The following is a 23,156-nucleotide window of genomic DNA, read 5'->3' as shown; positions in this document are numbered from 1 at the left end:
CGACACAAAAATAGTGGCAAACACTGTTACAGCAGCAAATGTCATTCAAAATGACCTAGACAGCATTCAGAACTGGGCAGGCACATGGCAAATTACATTTAATATAAAAAAGTGTAAGGTACTGCACACAGACAATAAAAATGTTCATTATAAATACCATACTGAAATTGAAGAAGGAATCTATGAAAAAGATCTAGGCGTTTATGTTGACTCAAATGTTTTGATCTGTGGGGAAGCTACATAGTGAAAAGTGATATATAGTGAAAAGTGTTTAACTTAAATCAAGGGAAGTAATGTTAAAACCTTACGCTGCATTAGTAAGACCTCATCTAGAATATTGTGTACAGTTCTGGTCATCTCGCTACAAAAAGGATATTGCTGCTCTAGAAAGAGTGCAAAGAAGAGCAACCAGAATTATTCCGGGTTTAAAAGGCACAACATATGCAGACAGGCTAAGAGAATTGAATCTATTCAGTCTTGAGCAAAGAAGACTATGCAGTGATCCGATTCAACCATTCAACATTCTAAAAGGTACTGAATGTCGACCCAGAGGACTTACTTTACCTGAAAAAAAGAAACAACTACCAGGGGTCACAACTGGAGATTAGATAAACGGGCATTCAGAACAGAAAATAGGAGGCACTTTTTTACACAGAGAATTGTGAGGGTCTGGAATCAACTCCCCAGTAATGTTGTTGAAGCTGACACCCTGGGATCCTGCAAGAAGCTGGTTGATGAGATTCTGGGATCAATAAGCTACTAACAACCAAACGAGCAAAATGGGCCGAAAGGCCTCCTCTCGTTTGTAACCTCTCATCTTCTTATGTTCTAATATTCTTATATAAGTGGTTTATAATTGCACAAGCTAATTAACCTATTAGGCACTGAATAAACCCTTCACACTTCAGTGGATTCTCATTGTATTCACTGAAGCTTCTGTTTCCTCTTTCCTGAAATCTCCTGGGTTATTTACTTTGATTTTATTGTTTTAATGTTTATACAGAAGGCCAATCCACCTGAGACGCAACATTCCATGGAGAGTAAGTGTAACCATCACATGTAGATATGTCTCTTCGTAAACTGCAACAAACTACTAGGATGTTTGTCTAACACGGCAAATCGTGTCAATGTGCAACATATCATGCTCATAGATCCATTATGACCCAGCAGGGTTTTTGTAGCTTTTCAGGTATGGTTATAAATCTATGTTTAATAGGTTAAACGGTAAACCTGATTTTGTATTTATTAGTTATCTTTTTAATTTTACTTGTGTATTTATCTAAAATTTAACATTGATTTTCACACATAATATTCACTTAGTGGTCTACAATGATATATACACATCGAAATTTTTTTTAAAAAATCACATTAAATATTTAATAAAATAATATACCATTCAATATTTCCATTTAGCATTTAAACATTCTTGTACCATTAAAACATTGGTTCTGGGGGAAAGGATTGTTCGATAAATATAATTCTTCGACCACTATGAAGCTGTATGCACATTAAGATCAATTCAAAAAGGCACCCAGAAGAAATAAGTGTCACAAGCTTTCATAGAAACAAAGAAACAAGAAATAACCATGTAAAACAGCCTCAAAAGCTAGAGTTCTTCACACAGGCTGAAAATGCTGATTTCCTAATTGAACAGCCTAATCTAGTCCCAATGATATGTTCAATACATATTTGCAACCTATATATTTTTGGGGACATTTTAAGTTCTTTTTCTAACACACACACACCTGCCGTACTACAAATTTCAACTATGTGTTTTTCAGATTGATTTAACCCTATCTCACTACTGAACAAACACAATTATACAATTCCATGTAGGTTCCGGATTCAAGGCATTTCAAAGGAGAAACAAGAAGATAAATTACACTGTGACAGGTCATACGGAACAGATCATGAAACAGTAATTTAATTAGGCCATCGCTACGTGGCCTGTAAGTAATAGACTCCCAACTAAAGATTAATTTTAAACACTGCTGGCACAGTCCTCCAAACGTATATGCCATGTGCCATTATATTCAGGCATGTAAACCTAAAAATGATAGCGAAATTAGATGCACACGATTGAACTAAAATAAATACAGTAGGGCATAAAAACAATGCCAGAGTATTTTTAATTATGGCTTGTTGTTTTCGTTTAATTAAATCCCATTTTTTGAGGGACTAGAGAAACACGCGAAAGAAAAATGCACCAATACAGAATTAAACAACCCAGACATTTCATTTCGGGGCTTGGAAGTTCTGTATTCTGAAGTTGCTTCTCCTTCGTAATTGAATTGCCACTGATGTAAGAAACTGTGCTAATTACAATTTAGAGTTGCCATTGCTTGGTGCCAAACTGCCTAATTGCTCATTGGCTTGGTAATTCAGAAGCTTTTACACAATTAAATGCAGGTCCCATAGATGGGGCCTATAATAAGTGGCACCAACCCACTGTGGAAACAAAAAACAGTTAAAGAGCAGCAGCAGCTGCAACAGAGAGACGTCACATGGTTAATTTCTGCAAACAGCAATCTTCTATCGCTTAGCGACTCATATTGGGTAGTTTGTTTATATTTCATAAATGTTTTTTGTAGATGTAGTCTCCTAGTCTGACATGTTTTTTAAATTGATGTGGTCATGTTACTTGTCATGTGATGAACTTGACCTGTATAAGCGGTGTCAGAGTTGTGTGCAAGTATTAAGCAACAATAATAGGAAAGCAAAAGGATCACTGCAACTTCACAGGAGGCACAATAGCAGGGGCCCATGCAACTGTCTCGTCCCATTGAAGTGTCCATCAGGTGAGTCTCCCAGGTGTTTCTGGAATGGCAAAGCTTGCAGAAAACCACCTCTGAAAAACACTGGTCAAAAGTGCGTCATGGTGGATCAAGCCTTTAGACATGTGAAACTGAAATCACAGAAACTTTCAACACTGGAAAAGGCACGCTTTTTTCCATTCAATAAATGCTCACTCTGATTTCTTGGGCAAGTCAGTGACATCCTTCTGAAATACAGAGGGTGGAGAATCATGTTGCCTGTAGTCTGGGACTCTTGCCTGCCAGGTTTAATTGTTCCGCTCTGAATCGATGCTGGTCCTCTTTCACAGCTGCACTCGATTTCATACCCTGTGCTGAAAACCTCTAAATAGAAAAGCTATTCCTTAGTGACTCAAATATATTCTTCCATAGTTAAGCCTTCTGTTCACAGCACTTTATCAGAAGGGCACACTATGCCCCCCTCCCTTCAAACTGCTTGCCCCAATGGATTGGACTAAATCTGACTTCTTGATGTGGAGAAAGCTGCAAAATCACAACAAAATTACAGCATTTAAGAACCGCAAAACACCTGGAACATGGAAGATGTATTTTTCAATAGTAAGAAATTAGGCACAATATTTTATTAGCTCCAGTGGCCATCCATTTCCTAATAGCTAGTGAATATTAAAACTTACTTAATTACCCTAAACTGCTTGACCTGACAATGTGAACGTGCAGCATTCCCCCTGTCCTGAAGGTAACTGCAGAGGAAATACAGTGACAACATTCAGTGTTTTAAACTGCTGCCTCACAATCGCCACTTGCAATAAAATAACTGCAAATTACCTTTAGTTGATACAAAAGGACTATAGTCAAAGCTGAATGGACTGCCAAGTATACTAGAAGATGATCATGTGACTACTTCAATAAATGATGTGAACCTTCAGTGCTTACCTGCCTGCCTGACCAATGAATTGTCAATCAGTGTGTGTGCATGGGAATATCAATCTGAAATAGTTTTGCCTCCAGCAAAAATTCCTGTATGGTATTTTCCCAGCTCTCAGCGTAGAAAATTAAAGCTGTGCTACTGCCTCCCTCTCTCTGCATGTCACTGTGCTCAGATGGCAGCATTTTAGCCAGCAAACCTGGTGCTATTGGACGACTTCTTTCTTGGTCTATGACTACCACCTAATCCACACCTGCTTTCAAGAATGAGGTTAAATCTTCACTTTGAGATATGCAGGCATTTTTCATTAAAAGGAATAAAGTTGCAGATTACCAGTTGCAGTGGTTTATAGAAGTATTCACCCCCTACCAATAATGTCACATTTTGTTGAATTACAAATAACGTATGCACAGTTTTTCAAACAAACTTTATTTTATTCAAAGCTGTAGTGGATAAACTGAACACTGTTATATGAGGAGGAGGTTAAATGTCAGCAAAACTTGCAAACAAAACGTACAAAATGAAATTTACTGGTTGCATAAGTATTCAGCCCCTTAAGTCAGTACTTGGTAGAAGCACCTTTTGCAGCAGTTACTGCTATGAGTCTTTTTGGATAGGTCTCTACTAGCTTTGCACAGTAGGATGATGGATTTTTTTTCCCATTCTTCACGGGAAAATTGCTCCAGTTCTGATAAGTTTGTTGGGAATCGTCGATGGACTGCGATCTTCAAGTCTCGCCATAAATTTTCGATTGGATTCAAGTAAGGACTTTGGCTGGGCCACTCAAGAACATTAATTCTCTTCTTGTTCAACCACTCTCTGGCTTTGTGCTTCAGGTCATTGTCCTGCTGAAATGTGAATTTCCTCCCTAGTTTCAGAGTCTTGCCTGACTCAAACTGCCACCACCATACTTGACAGTTGGGATGGTGTTGACTGGGTTATGTGCAGTGCTGGGCTTGCGCCAGACTTAACACTTGCAATTTAGACCAATTTGTCTCGTCTGACAACAAAACCCTTTTCCACATGTCTGCAGGATCACCTACAAGCTTTTTTCGCAACTCCACACATACTTTATCATGAGGATTTTTGTATAATAGCTTCTTTCTTTCCACCCATCCATACAGGCCAGCTTTGTGTAGGGACTGGCTTATTGTTGATGCTTTGTTGGATCACTATGTGAGTTGCAGCTTGAAAGTCTTTATATACCGGAGGGAAATTACCTACAAGTTAAACCACTTTGAGTACACACAGGCTAAAACCATTTCACTAATTTTGTGACCTTTCAAACAAATTATTTGCACCTAAGCTGAATATGAGTTGAAGTGAATGGACCGAGGCTTTACGTGCTACACACATCAGCAGTTTATAATATTGCATGTAGTATACTACAGTGTTTTTGATAGGGTAGTATATAAAAGGTGCATGTTATACAAGAGATGCAACTCAGGGTGCACCTTATATTTTAATAATTACTGTACTATAGTATAATATAACATTCAAAAACTAGAGCAGTAAAAACATAGTAGATACCTGCACCCAAGCCATAGTTTTAGAATCTTAGAAGAAAAAGCAAAACAGTACTTGCAAAGCACTGCACACTCCATTGCAGATTTGCATTAGATGTCCATCTACTGCAGGTATCTCAGTCCAAAGTAGGCCTGCATACTGTATACTTAACATGATGCTTCTAAAATCATGATTGTGGCTCCCCAAATGCACACAGTGACACAGTTCACTTTCCTAAATATGTGCCTTGCATCAATTATTCACACATTCACAATGTTTCTTCAATCTGTCTGATCTGAGGCTCTTTTTTTCTTTTGTTTCCTTACGTTTTTTTCTGGCAATAAACTGTCGTGCACTATATGATGATGCTGGCTACTAATAAAAAGGCTGATCTAGCTTACCTTACATGTGTCTGACAGGCAACTAGAGCTGAAGAGAAGCATATGCACTCATAGTGTAAGCACCTTAATGCAGACATATCTAAACTATTTAATACTATTGCAATGAGAATGTAATGAAAATGTAAGAGAACTGTCCAGTATATGGTTATACACAAGTACACATTAGTTTAAAGAGTTAAGAACATTTTTTCACCTTCCTTCTGGACAAAGCAGCCTGTCAAATTATATTAGGGTTATGATTTAGTATTAATAAATATGTGTTGTGATTGTTCAAAAGTTACGGATGACTGGGCTTTGAGATTAGATTACTTCTGAGAAACACCAGACAACTCTGGTTTATTGTCAGCTAAGAGAATTTTTATGAGATAATACAAATGTTATGCTTCAGACTGTGCATAACTTGGATCGTCTGTCAGCTTCACATACTTGGCTGTCGCATCTCATTTGTTTGTGTGTTATGTGATCAAGAACTCACTTTCTCTCCATGCATCCTGCAGAAGAGACTGGTGCCAGCTTTTACTTGTCTGTGTACGAATTGACAAGCGCCACTGTTTAAAAAGATTAATTGGTAACTGGATTGTTTTGACATCCAGATACCTTCTACACTCCATTATGTCATCTGCTATATTTACATTGGCTCCTGGAGAGCCTATGTTGATAGTAAGACACGAAAAGTCTTCTTCCAGATCAATTTCATTCATAAGCAATGTAAGTTACTTAACATGCTCAAAATGTCTCGTAATACTCCAAACTGAATCTACTGATATGTACTCTCAATCTCTGCTTTTGTGCCATTTCATAAATCTGTAATGTAATTACATCTGTTACTCAGATGTGCAAAGAAAGAAATAATCTTGCCTTTGACCTTTTGAGAAACTCCGAAATGTGTCCATTGCCAAACACGTTGCAGTACCACTGCTATAAAGTAAGGCTATTTTGCAACCTAGCCCTGGTAAACAAGAAAAACGCATGGTGTATTCTGTACTGTCTCTCCTAGAACAAAGAATAAAATAATAAAATGCCTTTATAAGGTTAAAAAGGAGTTGACAAAGTTAACCATAACTAGCGCCCAGTGTTTTTTGCAAATACAAAATAACATGAAATAAAACGAAATGCAACATATAAAACATAATAAAATAATAATTTTAAAGCAAACATACAATGACATGTTTAAATTGGGAAGTTTATACAAAATTACTTTAAATAATACCTGCAATCGTAGTTGTCAAGGCTCAGCCATTACCACAGATGCGGTCTGAAGGAAAATGGAAGTTTGTGCAAATGTATAACTTGGTAACTCGGCGAGTCGTTGCCTAAACCGTGCATAACAATTAAACAACGCTGCAACGCTATCATTTTTTTTTAATGGTTAGACTGCTGTATGTGCAGTTATTATGACAGCCCCACCATAGTAGAGCAGTGTATGTGTATTATTGTATTTTAATAGAGGGCATGTGCAGTATTTACTGTAGGCAGTTCAGATTGGGGGACTTCACATACGTACCGTTACTGCCGCTAATGAGAAATTATGGTAACTAAATTATTCTTCTGTGCTAGGTCTGTTTGTTAAAAAAGCGAATAATAATAAATAAAAAAATTATTATACAATTAATACATGATGTATACTTTGTTTTTATTTATATACATCAATTTGAGTTATTTTATTAATGCTTATCTGTAATAAAATGAAAAAACTAAACATTTAGCGGAAAAAACTAAATCAAATTAAATTTGTGAAAAATGAAACAAAAATATAAATAATTTCGCAGGGCTCTAACCATAACCAATACTTTACACAGAAACCAGGACCAGAGGACACTATCTAGAGACAGATAAATAGTAGCACAGAGGATAGGAGACACTACACAGAGAGGTGAGGGTATGGGGGGGGGGGTTACCTAGCCATGTAGTTGACGCTGAACCATTGGGATCCTTTAAAACATGACCTGACAAAGTTTTGGAATCAACCAGCTACTAGTCTCCTCATGTCATGGGTCTTAGACAAAGAGTGTTTGTGTAAGAGTACAGTATGAGACTCTACAGCACAAACACAAAGTATTTACTTCCACTAACTGGAGGGACTTGTCAGTGTTGTTCAGGAACTATTACAAGATTAGCCAAATCAGTAGGCTGTTTGCACACTAGAAGACAAACTATTCAGAGAGCCAAATCAACTAATTGCTTGCGCAACACAAGCTAAGGAATGGAAATCTGAATTGCTTGTGGAGATATTGTTGCACTGATTTGATTTTATAAAATGTATGACCAATACTGCATATATTTTAATGAAAACCCTTTTATAATTTTGATCAAATTTGAGAGCATTCAGTATCAAGAGGCTTGAACTGAGGTTACTACTTGGGTTGATGGGTTTAAAAAAAATAAATAAAAGTAGAGTTTTCATTATATTGTTGGTTTGCTTGCACTCTCTATATCACTCATGTAACAATGAGAGAACTTCCCATGAACCTTTAGGAAAGTGAAGTGATGCAGATGGATGGGATTCTGTGCAGGACGTTGAGGGATGACAGAAAAATGCAGCAGCTAAATGTAATGCTGCATTATATCTGTTAGGTGGCGCTACAACACCGTTTAGCATCCTTACATTGTACAGCTCAGACTGCACTGAAATAATTGCCAAGTAGACTATAACCATCATGACAGAGTTAAATAAAAGAGCAATTTTAAGTGTTGGACAAGGACACTTTTTAAATGGAATGACTTGTAAGTAATACTGAAATAAGTATTTTTGCCACAGTCTCATCGAATAATGTAACTCCCCTACTGCAATAACACCCCACAACAGCTAAGGAGACACGAAAGCACCACCACCAAGCCAACTGCCACTTTACACTTAGGAGCTTGAGAACAGATGTAAGTCAAGCTCCCAGCCTCTAGGACAAAACTTTCCTTGCAGGTGTCCTCTTGAGCTTACCAGGCACCTAGCCAGCAGAGGGTGCTGTAGCATGGCAAGGTGACTTGATCCCTGACTGATCTTTAAAGTATCCAGCCCTTACTGCCATCGGGTAGGTCTATGAATAATGCATTAGTGCAAATCTGTATAGCTCTATAGGGTTCTGAAGGTCAAGTGCCCGACTCTGCTTCTAATCAGAGGCATCAGACCGTTAACGGGCTGATGCAGCTAAATAGCATGCTGGGTTCAACAGCAGGGCACTGCAAAATGGACAAAATTATTTGGGTTGAGTTGCATGGACACGAAGTATAATAAATTAAGGTTCTTGCATCATACAATTATAGATGTGTTTTGTTAACAATAAACATACAGAAATGTTATATTGCACGGTATTGTCTGGTAATCGTATCTAAAACCATTGCACTCCCCCCTGTATATATTCAGTAGCGCTCTACAGTATTTACATTCTGGGTCAAACAGGAAATGGTTTGGGCTAATTGGAAGTAGGTGGGGTCACAATGCAAAAATGCTGGGACAAAACACACCAAGTTAAACTAAATGTTTGAAAATGCATCAGATTATACCTTATTAAACTGCAAATAGTAGAATGTGAATAGAATGTAGTAGAATAGAATGTGTTGTTAGACTACAGTTTGCATGTTATCAAGCGCTCTTTAGCTGTATTAACACTACAGAAGCACTGAAATCTGAGACTGCAATAAGGAACTGCGTTCTAACTACATTAAAACTCACATCTAAAATAACTGCACGGCCAGTTATTTAGAAAGGGTATGAACAGAAGATACCTCTGCACTGTTCTGGTGACTGCAGCTTGCTCACTATTGCATTATTCCTCTTCCTGTCACCAGGCACCTTTGAGGTCAGTAGTTTTTTCTGACATTTGCATCAATGGTCCCCGATTTCCCTTTTGCAGATACTGCCATGGAGAGAGACAAACTTTGCATCTTCAAGCTCGGATATAATACTCCTACAGCATGTCCCCCAATTCCCTATACTAGTGATTCATGCAATATTTCTACAGTAAATACAGTACCGGTGTTGTTCAAACTGTAAACAAGTTCAGTTTCTGTCTCTCCCTTTTGATACAGTATCTGAACTGTAGAAAAGATGCACTAACACTCATCTTATTCAGCATTCGTTTTATAACTAAATACTTATTAGGTCTATTACGTGGTTATATTTGCTAAGCAGTGATTAGAATAACAAGGATTAATAAAAGCAGGGACCTGTTATGAAGAAGAGGGGCACAATCTGCATATGGAGTGCTTGATGGTGCCATAATAAATGGGAGTTAAATGGGAGTTATTGCTCAATACACAGGCATGCTTCTGTGTCCAAACAGGGACTCTCAATGTGTAAAAAAAAAAAAAAAAAAAAAATAGAACGAGAAGAAACCAATGTTAAACAATTGATGATTTTTTTTTACCACGAAACACTGAATTTTATGGTGTTGCAGAACAAATAAAGGCATTTTATGAGTGAACATGAAAATATTTTCTTCTCTTTGGATATTCATTTTGGTTTACAGTGCCTTATGGTTAGTCACAGCACTATTTACTAAATAATTGGACAGACTAATAATTACATTTGGATTTAGCATTAAACATGGTTCTCTATCCCTTTGCTCTTATTTGAAACTGCTGCCTTAAGGTAACAGCTTTTATAACAGCAAGGAGCAATCAGCAACTGCATTTGCAGGCTACTTTATATAGTTCATGTTGCAGCTGTGGTTTGTATTGAACTCTCTTCAACATCGTTGAGAAATAGTACAAAGATGTGTGTGACTACCCTGCAAAAACAGCTCTTTTTGCACAGCGGACAGGTCTGCTCTCTGAACCAGAGGACCACGGGTCTATCCTTAGCCATTAAGTCTAAGCACTCAGTTTTTGATTATGTTAGGGTTAAAAAAAAAAACAAGAGAATCTTGGAAATGAGTTGTTATAGCTCATGAATTTATTATGGTGAGCTTCAATCTTAAGTACCTAGCATACAGTGTTGCAAAATTGTATTTGTAGCCTTGAGGAGTACTGCAGAAATTGGATTTTGAATGAAGCATGGCTGTTGGAGTTACTTGTTCTGTAGATTCATGCCGGCTATTGAGCAATATTAATGAAGATGTTTTGTCCTTGTGGCAACTTAATTAATGGTCAAATTAAGTTTATTATGTGGAAGCTCACAACATATCAAATAAAATGTCAGAAAAAAATGAAAACAAATGTTGATCTCAACCCCAAGAGAGAGACGCTCTCCATTTATGAAGCATTACACCATCGAAACTGAGCTCTTTACTAATTGGAAGTAACTTCCATTAAATTGCTAAAGTGCGTTCATTGTAAAGGCCATGAGCTGTGGCAGACATGTATTATTCTACACTGGAAAACCCTTTGACTACTGGCACAGGTGTTAATTTGCACTTGAGCCCAGCATATCCCAGAGCCCTGCTGATAAAGGTATTGTTATGGGTTGAAAAATAATGGTTTATTGTTATGATTTGGGTGTATTATTTGGTGTTTGTTGTATTATTATAGTTTCATGTGGTTTGGCAGGGCGATGTTTGGAGCTTGTCTCTGCCAGACTACATCCTATGAGAATGCCTGGTCAGCAGCTAATAAGTCTTGTGCAGAATGTGGCCATCTCCTAATTGATCAAATGACTGCTAATTCGGAGATGGCCTTGGGTATATAAGCTTATCTTTGTTCAGGGTGGATGTTCAGAGTGAGAGCGAGAGAGAGAGCGAGCGAGCGAGCGAGCGTGAGCGTGACTGAGTGAGTGTGTTTTGCAACCAGCACACTACTAGTTTAGTGTTTGTTTGTTCTCCTTGACCGGCTGCTCAGTTTGGAGGGACAGCCTGATCTAGGCAGTGTCTGTGTGGTACAATGCACCTTCCATTTCTTGATGATTGAGTAGACTGTGCTCACAGGGATATTCAGAGATATTTTTTTGTACCCTTCTCCTGATCTGTGCTTTTCAATGACTTTATCCCTGACTTGCTTTGAAAGCTCCTTGGGTTCACGGTTGAGTCTTTGCTTGAAATTCACTACCTGACCAAGGAACCTCACAGAGACAGGTGTTTTTATTCTGAAATCATGAGAAACACTAATATTGCACACAGACAGAGGCCATTCAACTAATTGTGTGGCTCATTAAGGTCATTTTGTGCATCTGAATTAATTTAGGTTTGCCACAGCAAAGGGTTTGAATACTTACGCAATCGTGACTTTTCCATGTTTACTTCATATTAATTATCTGTTTACTTCTTTTTGTTTTTGCTTTGAATATGTGGAGTAGGTTGTGTATATAATACATTAATTCCTACTTCAAAGTGTCACCACTGCAAGCTTTAAAGCAACAAAATGTGAAAACTGTGAGAGGGTCTGAATACTTTTGCAAGGCACTGTATGTATCTATTTTATAATGCCTATATGTTTTTCAAAGTTTTGTCAGGGCATAGATTTCCCATAAACTGTTCTAGAATTTCTAAAAAGTCAAATAAAAAGATATTTAATGAACTGACATAACTTCACTGAAAGTTATCACTGGTTAAAAAAAAAAAAAGTGAATAAATTAAATTACAGGTGACATGTCTACTCAGTCTATGAAAGCTGTGTGAGAGTTATGCAACTATTCATCAACAATCATGGCAAATCTCAAGGGGAGCCTGTGATTCCAGATCATCCTTCAATACAGTGGCTCCATTGACTACACTGTCCATCAGTACAAGACTCCCAATTGCTCCTGGAATTACAACATTTGTAGAAAATCACCATTGGAAAGAACAACAATTACATGACCACAGCTCCAGAGTGGTGCATCCGGTATAGGCACTCCGCCCGGAGTGTAGGACACGCCCTATAGCTTAAAGATCGCCAGTGCCACTGCTGACCGTGGACAGGAGTTCCTAGGAGATAGCGCACAATTGGCCAAGCACTGCCCATATGGGGTAGGGGCTAGGTCGGCTCGGAGTCCTTGGCTCACCACACACCAGCGACCCCTTTAGCTGGCTGGGCGCCTGTAGAACTGCATGGTCCTACAATGCTTTAAGTTCTGGATATGACTGCACGGCGGGCTTGCAGAGTAAAAAAAGTGGACAGCTGACGGAATTAGTCTCGGAGGATGCGAGTGCTTGTCTTCGTCTCTCCCGAGTTAGTTTGTGGGTTGCAGCGGTGAGCCAGGTTGAATAATAATTGGACATTTCAAAATTGGGAGAAAATTTGAAAATTAATACAAATTTTAAGGGAGAAAATGTATTTAAAAATTTAAAAAAATGATAAAAAATGCATGACCAATTGGTGGATAACAGAGAGGAGGTTTATACAAAGGACGATATTGAAGAATCCTGAAGCAATATTGCACTAGTATACTGAATGTTAAGTAAGCTGCCTTGCTACTACTTGTCTGGGAGACAGGTGATAAATTAAGGAAGTCATTAAGTCATTATAAGAACATGGTTCATTGCTACCTTGGTTCAGATGGGAGGGATCCCATGCATCTTTGCCAAGGCGGTTCTGATGGATAATGTGTCCCAGATTACTGTGCAGCTAGCATTTGAGAGAATTAGCAATTGGGTGCGGATTTCTGAAATCCAAAGGGTTAAAGCTTGAGTTTACAATATTGAAGCATACTTATTTGTGAATAAAAGCCCCTCATAACCTCACTGATGTTTTCTTTACACACAGTGCCCCTAATATGACATTCAGAAGATTAAATGGAAGAATTATCCAGTAAGATTCAGTGGTGTTAAGAATAATTAAGAATAAGACTCCCCCAGGTGATTAATGACTCCTCTGGATAAACATATAAAATCTACTCCATGGGTTTTGAACGAAATTTACCAGAGCTAAGCATTAATGACTGATGTGGAGGTCCTTAACCAGTACTCCCAAAGGGCCCGAGTAATTATCTACTGCAAACCACATAGTTTGCCTGGGAACTGCCAGAAAGTTCGGGTTTTCATTAAAAAAAGCAAACCAAAAAAAAAAACTTTAAACTTCCACTGAATCCACTCGCTTGTAATGCATGTGTCAACTGAATCTTTGGAAGGTAAATCTATATAATAATTACAGTATTCTGTGTTTGGAGAGTCGGGATGCTTTATATTGCTATAGCAAGGTGATCAATCAGAAATACAGTATTGTCATTTATTTATTTGCAGTATCAGTTTAAAAATATATATTTTAGAACATTTTATTTTATTTTTAGGGCGTATGAAAGAGATAGATAGAAAGATGGAAAGATTTACAGAAAACCTGTAACAGCCTAGCACTAATGAGAGGAGATTCGTGAATGCAGTAGCTAACGACATCAAGAGTAGCAGCTTCCCGGTATGATATTATTTATATTATTAATGCAGGCCTAAATGGCTGTGGAAAATGTTGGATTTTCTTCAGGTGGAAAATAAGGAAAGCCCAGTGTAAATGACGATGTATAATGAGTTTCAGAATGAAGCCTTTGATAATGCAGCTGGGAATAGGGATTTTGTTCCCTCCGTGTCACACTGAAGCGTGATTGGTGGTGCTGCACCCATGACTGGAAATCCCTCAGTCTGCTTTGACTGTCAGGTGAGTCACTGTACAATCTACACCTACAGTATCACCCACTTCAGTGACAGCCTGTCCTGCTTCATCTCAGCAGCAGTTTGCTGTTTATTGTATTTGGTAAAATTTAGAGTGGAGGCAGTTATGAGGTTTACTTTTGAGAAAAAAAAGACAAACAAAAACACACGTTTTAAAAATAAATTTTCATACAAGCAAAATTGATCCCCTTTTGTGCTGCTGCTTCCTGGTACCACTTGTCCAGCTGCTAGCAGACCATGTGATCTGCAGCAAACAAACCAACAGCAGTTAATGTGTTGCATTGTACTAGTTATATTTACATAGGCTTTAAAGATATTTTTTTTTTGTCAGTTTAAGTGTGTTTTTTTAAAAGTGACCTGTTCTCAGCTATTATTTAGGGGACTGAAAGTGTCACGGAGTGACGCTGTTGGGAAGGTAGTCATGAGGTTAGAATATCTTAAATTTGGGATTCTTTCAGTAGTGCCTACTAAACCTCACCCATAGCAATTTCAAAAGTGCAATCCACTATATAATAAAATACACTTCAACAGTCATCACCGGTAGTGAAACTGCCCAATCATTACCAGTTTAAGCATGGACTCTGAAAATTCAGTGAGAAGTGAAAGGTTAGGTAAATGGCTTTTTATTTAAACGCTTTGGCAAGACAAATATATTCCTCCAATTACCTAAAAGAAATGGACAAGAATGAAAAGAAAAACCTATAGATCAAATCCCTAAGTGAAAATGTAGATAACTCATGTTAGATTTAAGCCTGTAATTCCCTTTAAACTGGTGGCTTCCTTAGTGCTGCAGTCCTCCTGGAGGGGCCACACGTTCAAGTGAATAAGAACAACTGGGATACTGGGAAGAGGGTCTCTTGCCAGTGTTAAACTCTGTAATATCAAGGACTGACATTCTCCCTGCATGGACCAGTACATTGTTCCATTCTGTAGTGTCATACATGCAGCAGAATAAATATGTACTGTAAAACGAGTCTGAGTTGGGTTAAAAGTCTGACATTCATAAAACTGATCTAGGTTGTCGTCTTTAGATACATGAGGTAACAAGGTAATCGTAAGGAATATTTCAGAGTGAAAACGTTATTCTCTTAATAATCTTCAGACTTTCCGAAAGTACAATACGGTATACTTTCTACAAAAGGTAGATATTTCACAGCAGGCAAAGGGTTAAAACTATTACATGTGTGGGACAGTGACTGTCGATTAATGTACTGATATGGCAGCAACCAGGAAAGAAGCTTGTTAGTATGGAAACAAATATGCCAAGCATATTGGACTTTAATGGAAATTGCACAACATAATTTCAACAATAACAGTTCTAGAGAGGTGTTGGTGGAATGTCACAGTTATATTTAACTTTTCAGGTGAAAGCATCGCTTTTTAACCTTTTGCATGTCAAGACAACCATGCTTCAGGGGACAACAGACAAGACAACTTGTCTTGACAATCGCTCTCGTTCCTATACAGTTCTCTGATTGTCGAAGAGCTTAAAATATGTGTTAAGCATCCCACAAAACCCACTTACAAAAAATACTCTTATGCCTATTCAATTTGACAACTGAGGCCCTGTTTAGAACAATGCACATTTAAAAGAGAGCCACCATGTATTTATACTCACAGTGCAGCACTGGATCTACTGGTCTGTACACTACTGTGAGCCTGATGGTCATTATCTCAAACTTTAGATATCTAACAAAGAGTCCTACTGTACTTATCAGGATCAAGCCCCTTGTTTGCTCAATCAGCATGGAGTGCAGAGAGAGTCATGCAAGCATGGTTTGAATCCTGCTTGTGCCAAGTTGAACCATCCTTGCTGGGAACAGGATGCATGATATTGCCCTTTACGCTCCAGCAGGGCTAGTGAGGACGATCAACTCTTGATCTTCAGTCATCCTGATCTGGGCGTTTCAAATCAGGTATGTTTTATACATTGATTAGAAATGTACAAAAATAAATAGAACCCTACCTCTCCATTTGTGTCCAGTGTCCACATTCCTCAATATGTCCTCTTGTTAGGTTGGGAAGCTTAAAAAAAGAATATTCAAATTGTAAAGTGTCCAAGGGAAAAAAATCTGAGGGACAGATTTTCAAAGATTTGTTATTAGTAGCATATATATTTTTAAGAAAGAAAAACTTTATACAATCATCTCATTACATTACTTTAACTATTTGAATTGCTCATCCCATTACTACAAAGTATGTATTAGCATATTAATAAAAAGAACGCTGTAGATGGCTACTGGCATTTATTTAACCCTTACATCCTTGTGAAAAGGTATAACAGGATTTTAAAAGGATTAATTTTTCAATATAATTTCAACTTTGTGGAAGGTTTTAACATTGTTTGTCTATACTGGAATCTGTGCTGTGCAACTCTTGTGTTGGTGCTTGGTATGTATTTATTAATTCTGCAACTTTATTATATGCTTGATGAACTGTATAAACTAGTCCCTTACCATGTGTTGCAATCAGGGAGAGTTGATACACCAAGTGGACCATTGCTGTGTGCGACTTCTCAAAGAAATGCTTTTTGATTTTGTTGGTGCATATTTTCTAAATGAATGTGTTGATTCCTTAGTTATTCTTTAGATCAGTTTAGCTGGAGTGGCTCCACGGACATCTGGAGGTTTAGGACTGAATTGCAGGTTAGTCCTGTCGTTTTAGTTCTCCCGTGAATTTCGCAGGGCCCTATGCATGAGATGCCATAATAAACTTTTAAAACCCACAAGCACAAACACTCACCAAATTCTCCATGCCGGTTGTAAATACTGGAAGCAGAACTGGATCCTTCCCTGCTGTTACCATCAAAGCAGGCACCATAATCTGAAGCAAGATAGTGGGAACAAGGCAGCATGAGTGGATCGAGAAACAAATGATCTGATAAAAAAACAAATAACCCCGCAATTAATGAAATCAATTAATTTATCAATCAATATATGGGGCACTGTTACCCAACAATATGGCCCTATTGACTACAGAAGTGGATCTGTAGTAAAAAGTCAACTTGAAAATCTAGTAAAAGATACCAGATGCTTATGCCTTTACTCGTAAAATTAATATTTAAAGTTAACATACAAAGAACCACCGTGTTTTCTGTTCAAGCCATTCTTGCTGGTGTTACTGTCAAAACACTGTAGTGCTCATGGTCAGTGTTTTGGGCATTTAAACTGAGAAGACTGAAATACAGTACGTGCAAGGCAGTTCGGCTGTGTCATGATTGAATAATGTTTCCTTCTCCCTCTCACGGGAGCTGGCCATTGAATTATGCAAAATAAATTCAAAAACACCCACACAGGTAGGATGCAACTAAAAGAGCAACAACAACAAAACAGCGAGAGAAGTGTGAAAATGTTATTATTCTAATGACAGAGGTGGTTTGTTTCTCAGTTACCTTTCCCCTTGGGGTAGCACAGGCCCAGCGCCAGTTCTTTTCCATGTTCCTGTACCAGTTCAGTGGACCCCTGAAGGCAAAGCACACGGTTGGTTTACTTTCTGCGGATCACAGAATCGTGTAAAGCAAATCGAAATGTGCGTTAAGAGCCCCCCCCCCTTGCTCCAACAAATCAAAGACTGCTGGCTCTTGTCCTGACATGTATTGGGCCCAAGAGGAACAGAATATTGTGAGGGATAAAATATGAATTCTATTAAAGGTTAGTCTCACTGGCTATGCATTAGCTAACTACAGTTCTGTTAGGCCATTGAAAGAGTGCTATCATACGTAGGAAGTGGGAATAATAAACTATTTTCCTGATGTGATTCGTTAGATATGTTAAGGGAAACGTGCCTACTCATTTGGAACACGACCTTGTCTTGTCATATACATTTGAACTTGCTCTACTGGAGTTATAAAGCTCCCTAATATGCTAAACAAGGTATATCAGTGGAATTGTCTTTCCAACCATTTATCAAAGTCATGGGAAAAAATGCCTCCATGATGGAGGAATTGCGTACAGTGAATGTCTTTACTGTTCTTTTGTACAATTTCACAGCATTAGTTAAATTGTATTATCAGTACAATAAATACAAGATCAAAGGGTGGCATCCTCAAAATAACATCTAAATAAGGTGGGCTATAACTATGTCTTAAATTGTGAAAAGTAACTTCTAACCCTCTCTCAAACAGTTCAGGAAACTGCAAACTTGATTTAGTTAATCAAAATGGCCTTTAAAAAAATAGTCCTTACCAAAGCATTACTTAAAATAGCCCTTAAAATGTTATGAATAAGACCCAGTATCAAAGCAGGTTAAATAAAGAGAGAAGTAATGGACCTCATTCAACCAGAAGTAGGCAACCTGTTGCAGTTTGTCTTAGTTCACGGAAAGAAGGTTCAAAGCACTTACTGTACTGAACAAAGACAATGGGATCTATTTTAATACTCTAAACAGTGACCTACATACCGTTGACCTAAAATTTTTTAATGTATTTTATTTTTACTGTATTTTATTGTATGTGGCATTTTTATTGAGCAGGTCAATCCTGAGGGAAACACTAAAAAGATTAATTTAGCGTTAAAAATGACAGTATTGACACGCCACTGTTTAAATCAATTCAATTTTCTACATGTTCTGACAAAAACAAATAAAACAACACAGAAGTCATTTATTTTTATATAAATTTAGTAGGAGCGGCGAAGACGAACACACGCTGTCCTCTGAAACGTGTGCCGTCAGCCGACCGCTTCTTTATTCACTCTGCAGGCACCCGCTCAGTCTACAGAGGTCTCTGGTGTGTGGTGAGCTGAGGACAACCACTCGGGAACCCCTAAGTCTATTTATTTTTTTGATTAGTTTGGTGTAGGTTTGAAGTATTGTTCACCACTGAGTTAAGGTGGGTAACTCATGCAACTTGGAATGGTTCATTCATCCAATCAGTTCCCACCACAAAATAAGCCTCCTCTACTCAACTGCAGAAACAATTATGCAAATTCTACCTTTATTAATTAATCAATACAACAAAACTAGAACTGTCTCTTGAAAAAAAATAAACACATAGAGATTGGATGCAGAAATCCTAAGAACTACTAAAAGGTTTGTGCAAAAAATCTACCAAGACTGTGTTCTGTATTACTTGTCTGATTTATATGTTTGATATGAATTTATGGATTGTACATGGTTATCTTCCCCTACTGTAACCTACCTGAAGCCAGTCTTGCTGTACTGCTGGACGTAGTATTGCAGTGCCGACTCGCTCAGGATTCGGCTTCGCGGAGGGTCCTGCAGCTTACCCACAAACAGACCACCTACAAGCACAAAGGCATTCTTTACTTGTGTGTCTCTCTCCCATACACCTACCCTAAACCTACGTGGGTACTTTCCAGCAAAGCCAAAGAATCACGGTGCACTGTTACACCAGTAGATATTAGCACAGCCTGTTACTTATTTACACAGACCATTAACATCAGTGAGTGGATGACGGTAACTTTGTATTGCCCTGTAACACCTGTATGTTGCCTTGGATAAAGGAATCTGCCAAATAAACAAATAATAATAATTACGTGCTGGTGTATCAGAAAGTGGTGTGTGATTCACGGCCGTTATGAATTCTGACAAGGTTACAGGCTCTTGTGCAACATCTGCTGTCCGTTACAAACGCTCACCTATGACTAGTGTCTTCCACTTTACAAACTAGTACAATTCTGCCAGTAGGAATAGTTTTTTTATGTTAATTTTCTATTCATTTCAATAAAGTTGTCTGTCTTATTACATCCCATGCACATAAATGATTTTAACAGTTAAAAAAGTAACCCAGCATGCATGAGTGAGATCCAAAAAAAAAAAAAATGGATGGAAATGGAATGACTCTGGATTGCAATCTGTCAGCAAAAATGGTTTGGCAATGGCACACTCATATTTCTATACAGAGCTAATGGTTTTGTTAAGCGGTTTCCCCTGTAACAACAAATTAAAATAAAAAGACCAATAAAGATAAATAGGCATTTATAAATAAACTACAACTGAAAAAAGTAGAATGTATTCAAATTGTGAATGAAACATCTGCACACTTTTGCAGTCTTCTGCCTTCAAATTTATTTTCAATATTTTTCTCCATCAGGGCTAAGTGGAAATCTAATAAAGGCAAATTAATTGTCGATGAAAAACATTTTCATGTTAAGCTGTGCATCTGGTTCTCTATTTCTATACATTATAAGGTGGGTTTCTGTTGCTAATACCCCAGCAGAAGAGTAAATATACGCTTGCACAAACATTTAAAGTTGTGTCTACGACCCACATCTGTGTTCTAACTTCTCTGTACTATGTTTCATGATAAGACCTCAATGAGCCTCTGTTTAAAATAAATGAATAAATTTATACAAGCAACCTCATCAATTATTTTCACTGTTAAATAGCTGCAAACAAAGCAACTCCACTTGACACAGTAATGGTAATCAACTCTGTAATGGTGATGCAGTTTATATTAGGAGACACATTTTACATTTTAGGACAAGCTAAAGTGCAGCCAACGTCTTATCTGTCCTTAACTTTTCCCGTAATGAATTCCCCACCTCCAGAAAGAATAAGAATCTGCTTTGCTTTATTCTTTCCAATGTTCTCACGTGCACTCCAGCATCATGGCACTTCATTGTTAGGATCATTCAACTGCAAGCTTGTGCTTCATTTATTAAGAAAAAGCAGTTATGAGGGAATATTACTTTAACATGCAGAAATATATCCAGAAAATTGGACTGAAGAAATAAAACAGCTTGGCATCTCCAATTGCTGGTGTATCTTAAGTTGTTAACATATATATTTAAAGGTTTCCTTTTTCCAAAAATGTGTTTAAGGTACTGGTACAGAGATCCCCTTCCCCCAACCACTCCACTGCTGATAACTGCCGCAAAAGAATATTGGGGTAAGGCTCTCCTTTAATGGACACAGTCTTGTTGCTGCCAAGTGGGAAGTATCTGATTCAATTTCTCCTGAACAAAGCAACCAGGAGCAAGGAAGGACATGCATGTGTGGAGTCCATAGCAGCCCAGCTAAGAAACATTTTTCCAAGTTTCTGTACTCCAGGTAATGTTTCTTTGATTTATTTTATAAAAGAAAGATGTGCAACAGGCAATGTCTAGCTAGTTGAAGAACATCATGTTACTATTTCCCGTTCTTCCCCTCTTTATAACACAGTTGCAGGTATCTGAAGACACCAGGCTCCTTCTAAGCACTCTCTGGATTGCCATCCAGTTCATATCACATTTTCATCTTCTACGTCTAGATAATTATTATTTATTTCAGTGGACATGAACAAGTGTTAAATATACTGAAATACTAAACTATTAGCACATAATCTCTTTGAGAAGAAGTTGTTATCAATGTCTTCTAACTTTAAGATGCACTGGGATGGTCAAATAAACAAGTGTTTTATTGAATCAGAGTCCAACATGTATTTGCACTGATGGCTTTGATTTATAAAACTCACTTAACATTTCACCAGCACTTTGTACTGTGCTCTGTTGAATTTGGATTCAAAACCATTTTATTTTGGATCACCGCCACCTTTAGGTATGTCAGCACAATCTGTCTTGCCAACAGAATATGACAGAATACTTCAAGGAGGCCTACCCAATGCTTTGAAATCATCTTTATTGCCCTAACTAGCTTTACTGACATTATTACTCGCCCCACAATTACTGAGAATTTATTGGTACTTAATTTAATTCAGCAAAGACAAGCTTTTCAAACACAATGCAATATAAACCTCTGCATCCTGGCACCTTTGCTGTACTGTAGTTCACATGGTCTGATTACTGCTACTCCATTGGAATGAGATTCAACTACAACCCCAGAAGCGATTAGGTACCTGGAAGCAGCAGCAACTCGTCGTGTATAATGGTGTCTTTTAAATATCTGCAAATTGCAAATTAAAGTGCAAATGCAAGCAGAAAACCACATCCTTTAAGTTCATGGTTTTGAAAATCACTGATTAGTTTTAGGCTTTGCAATATCATCTTGTGTAAGATAGAGCTTATCGGGGTATTTGAAACCAGCCTATTAAAAAAAATACCTAAGCTCTAGACCTCTGCTTGCTTTGAGTAGTATGCATCTAAAAGAACATGTTACCTCTTTTGCAGACACCAGCGGTGTTCAAGGAAGGATTTTTTGGGTCCTGCAATAAAGCAAAGTGATTACAAGTGATTAAAAAATGTCAGCTTGATATAATTTAGATAAGAGTGCCAGGAAGCAGGCTGAATACTCCCAGAACACATGTACACAACCTTTGTGTTGTTTTCTGTAACAATTTTTTATAAAATTATTAATTTATGCAACATCATTTTATTTTATGGGAGTCTAGCTCATAATGGCACTTACGATAACCCTCTCATACTACAAATGAGCCAAAAGAACAGCTGAATTAAAACAGTCACAAGTATTCTGCTGCTAAAACAACACTCATATCAAAAAGCTAAAATGACTACTGTTCCAATGATGTTGCAGTCTTGTCTGCCTGTATCATTACTTATACTGTACTTACTGCCACAAGGCAGGGAACGCTGCACTCCACCGTGTCGCAAAGCTATCAGGTAACCTTTTCTCTCATCCTTCAATTTATTTTAATGTTGCCTGGTTGCAGCGCACAATACAATGAGAAACTGTAAACCACAATGGTATTGTTTCATGTCTTTATTGCAGCTATTATAGTTATAGCTCTAGTCTGTAGAGATAGGTTCCAGCTTTCTGTAGAGGCATAAAATGGCACCACTGGCATGTGGAACAGGCACAGGTAGGGCACAAGCCAGCTACCTGTCGGTACACTGCACTAAAGACCGCTTTACATATTTTTGTTAAAGCAGTGATATCCAAGGCTTTAAAAATAATTTATTTCTGTATAAATACATACATACACACACAGTAGATGGCTGTACCTACGCTTGTCATATTTTACAGTTTTACATACATGTAGCAAACCGCTTATTGAATCGTGATGAGTCTTACGAAGTACATTCATTAGAATACGTTAATGAGCGGATGAGAATCTGGGAGTATATGCAGAGGTGTATCTCTGTCGGTATGTCACACTTCCTGCAATGTACATAAATGTATAAAAATA

General features: G+C 37.8%; 1 protein-coding gene across 1 annotated transcript in view; it reads right to left on the bottom strand.

Moving 5' to 3' along the window:
- ephx2 (epoxide hydrolase 2, cytoplasmic) overlaps positions 1-23,156 on the bottom strand; it is a 64,271-nt gene that overhangs the window by 1,017 nt on the left and 40,098 nt on the right. The window contains exons 14-18 of the mRNA XM_041253205.1: positions 22,169-22,214; positions 19,251-19,353; positions 17,505-17,574; positions 16,856-16,936; positions 16,080-16,138 (exon numbers count right to left, since the gene is read on the bottom strand). Coding sequence (XP_041109139.1) covers positions 16,080-16,138; positions 16,856-16,936; positions 17,505-17,574; positions 19,251-19,353; positions 22,169-22,214 — 359 coding nt within the window. The remainder of the gene's footprint in view (positions 1-16,079; positions 16,139-16,855; positions 16,937-17,504; positions 17,575-19,250; positions 19,354-22,168; positions 22,215-23,156) is intronic.

Source organism: Polyodon spathula, chromosome 6, assembly GCF_017654505.1.
Source record: "Polyodon spathula isolate WHYD16114869_AA chromosome 6, ASM1765450v1, whole genome shotgun sequence".
Lineage (NCBI taxonomy): Eukaryota > Metazoa > Chordata > Actinopteri > Acipenseriformes > Polyodontidae > Polyodon > Polyodon spathula.
Note: the sequence above shows the minus strand (reverse complement) of the source record. Positions and strands in the feature narration are given on the sequence as shown.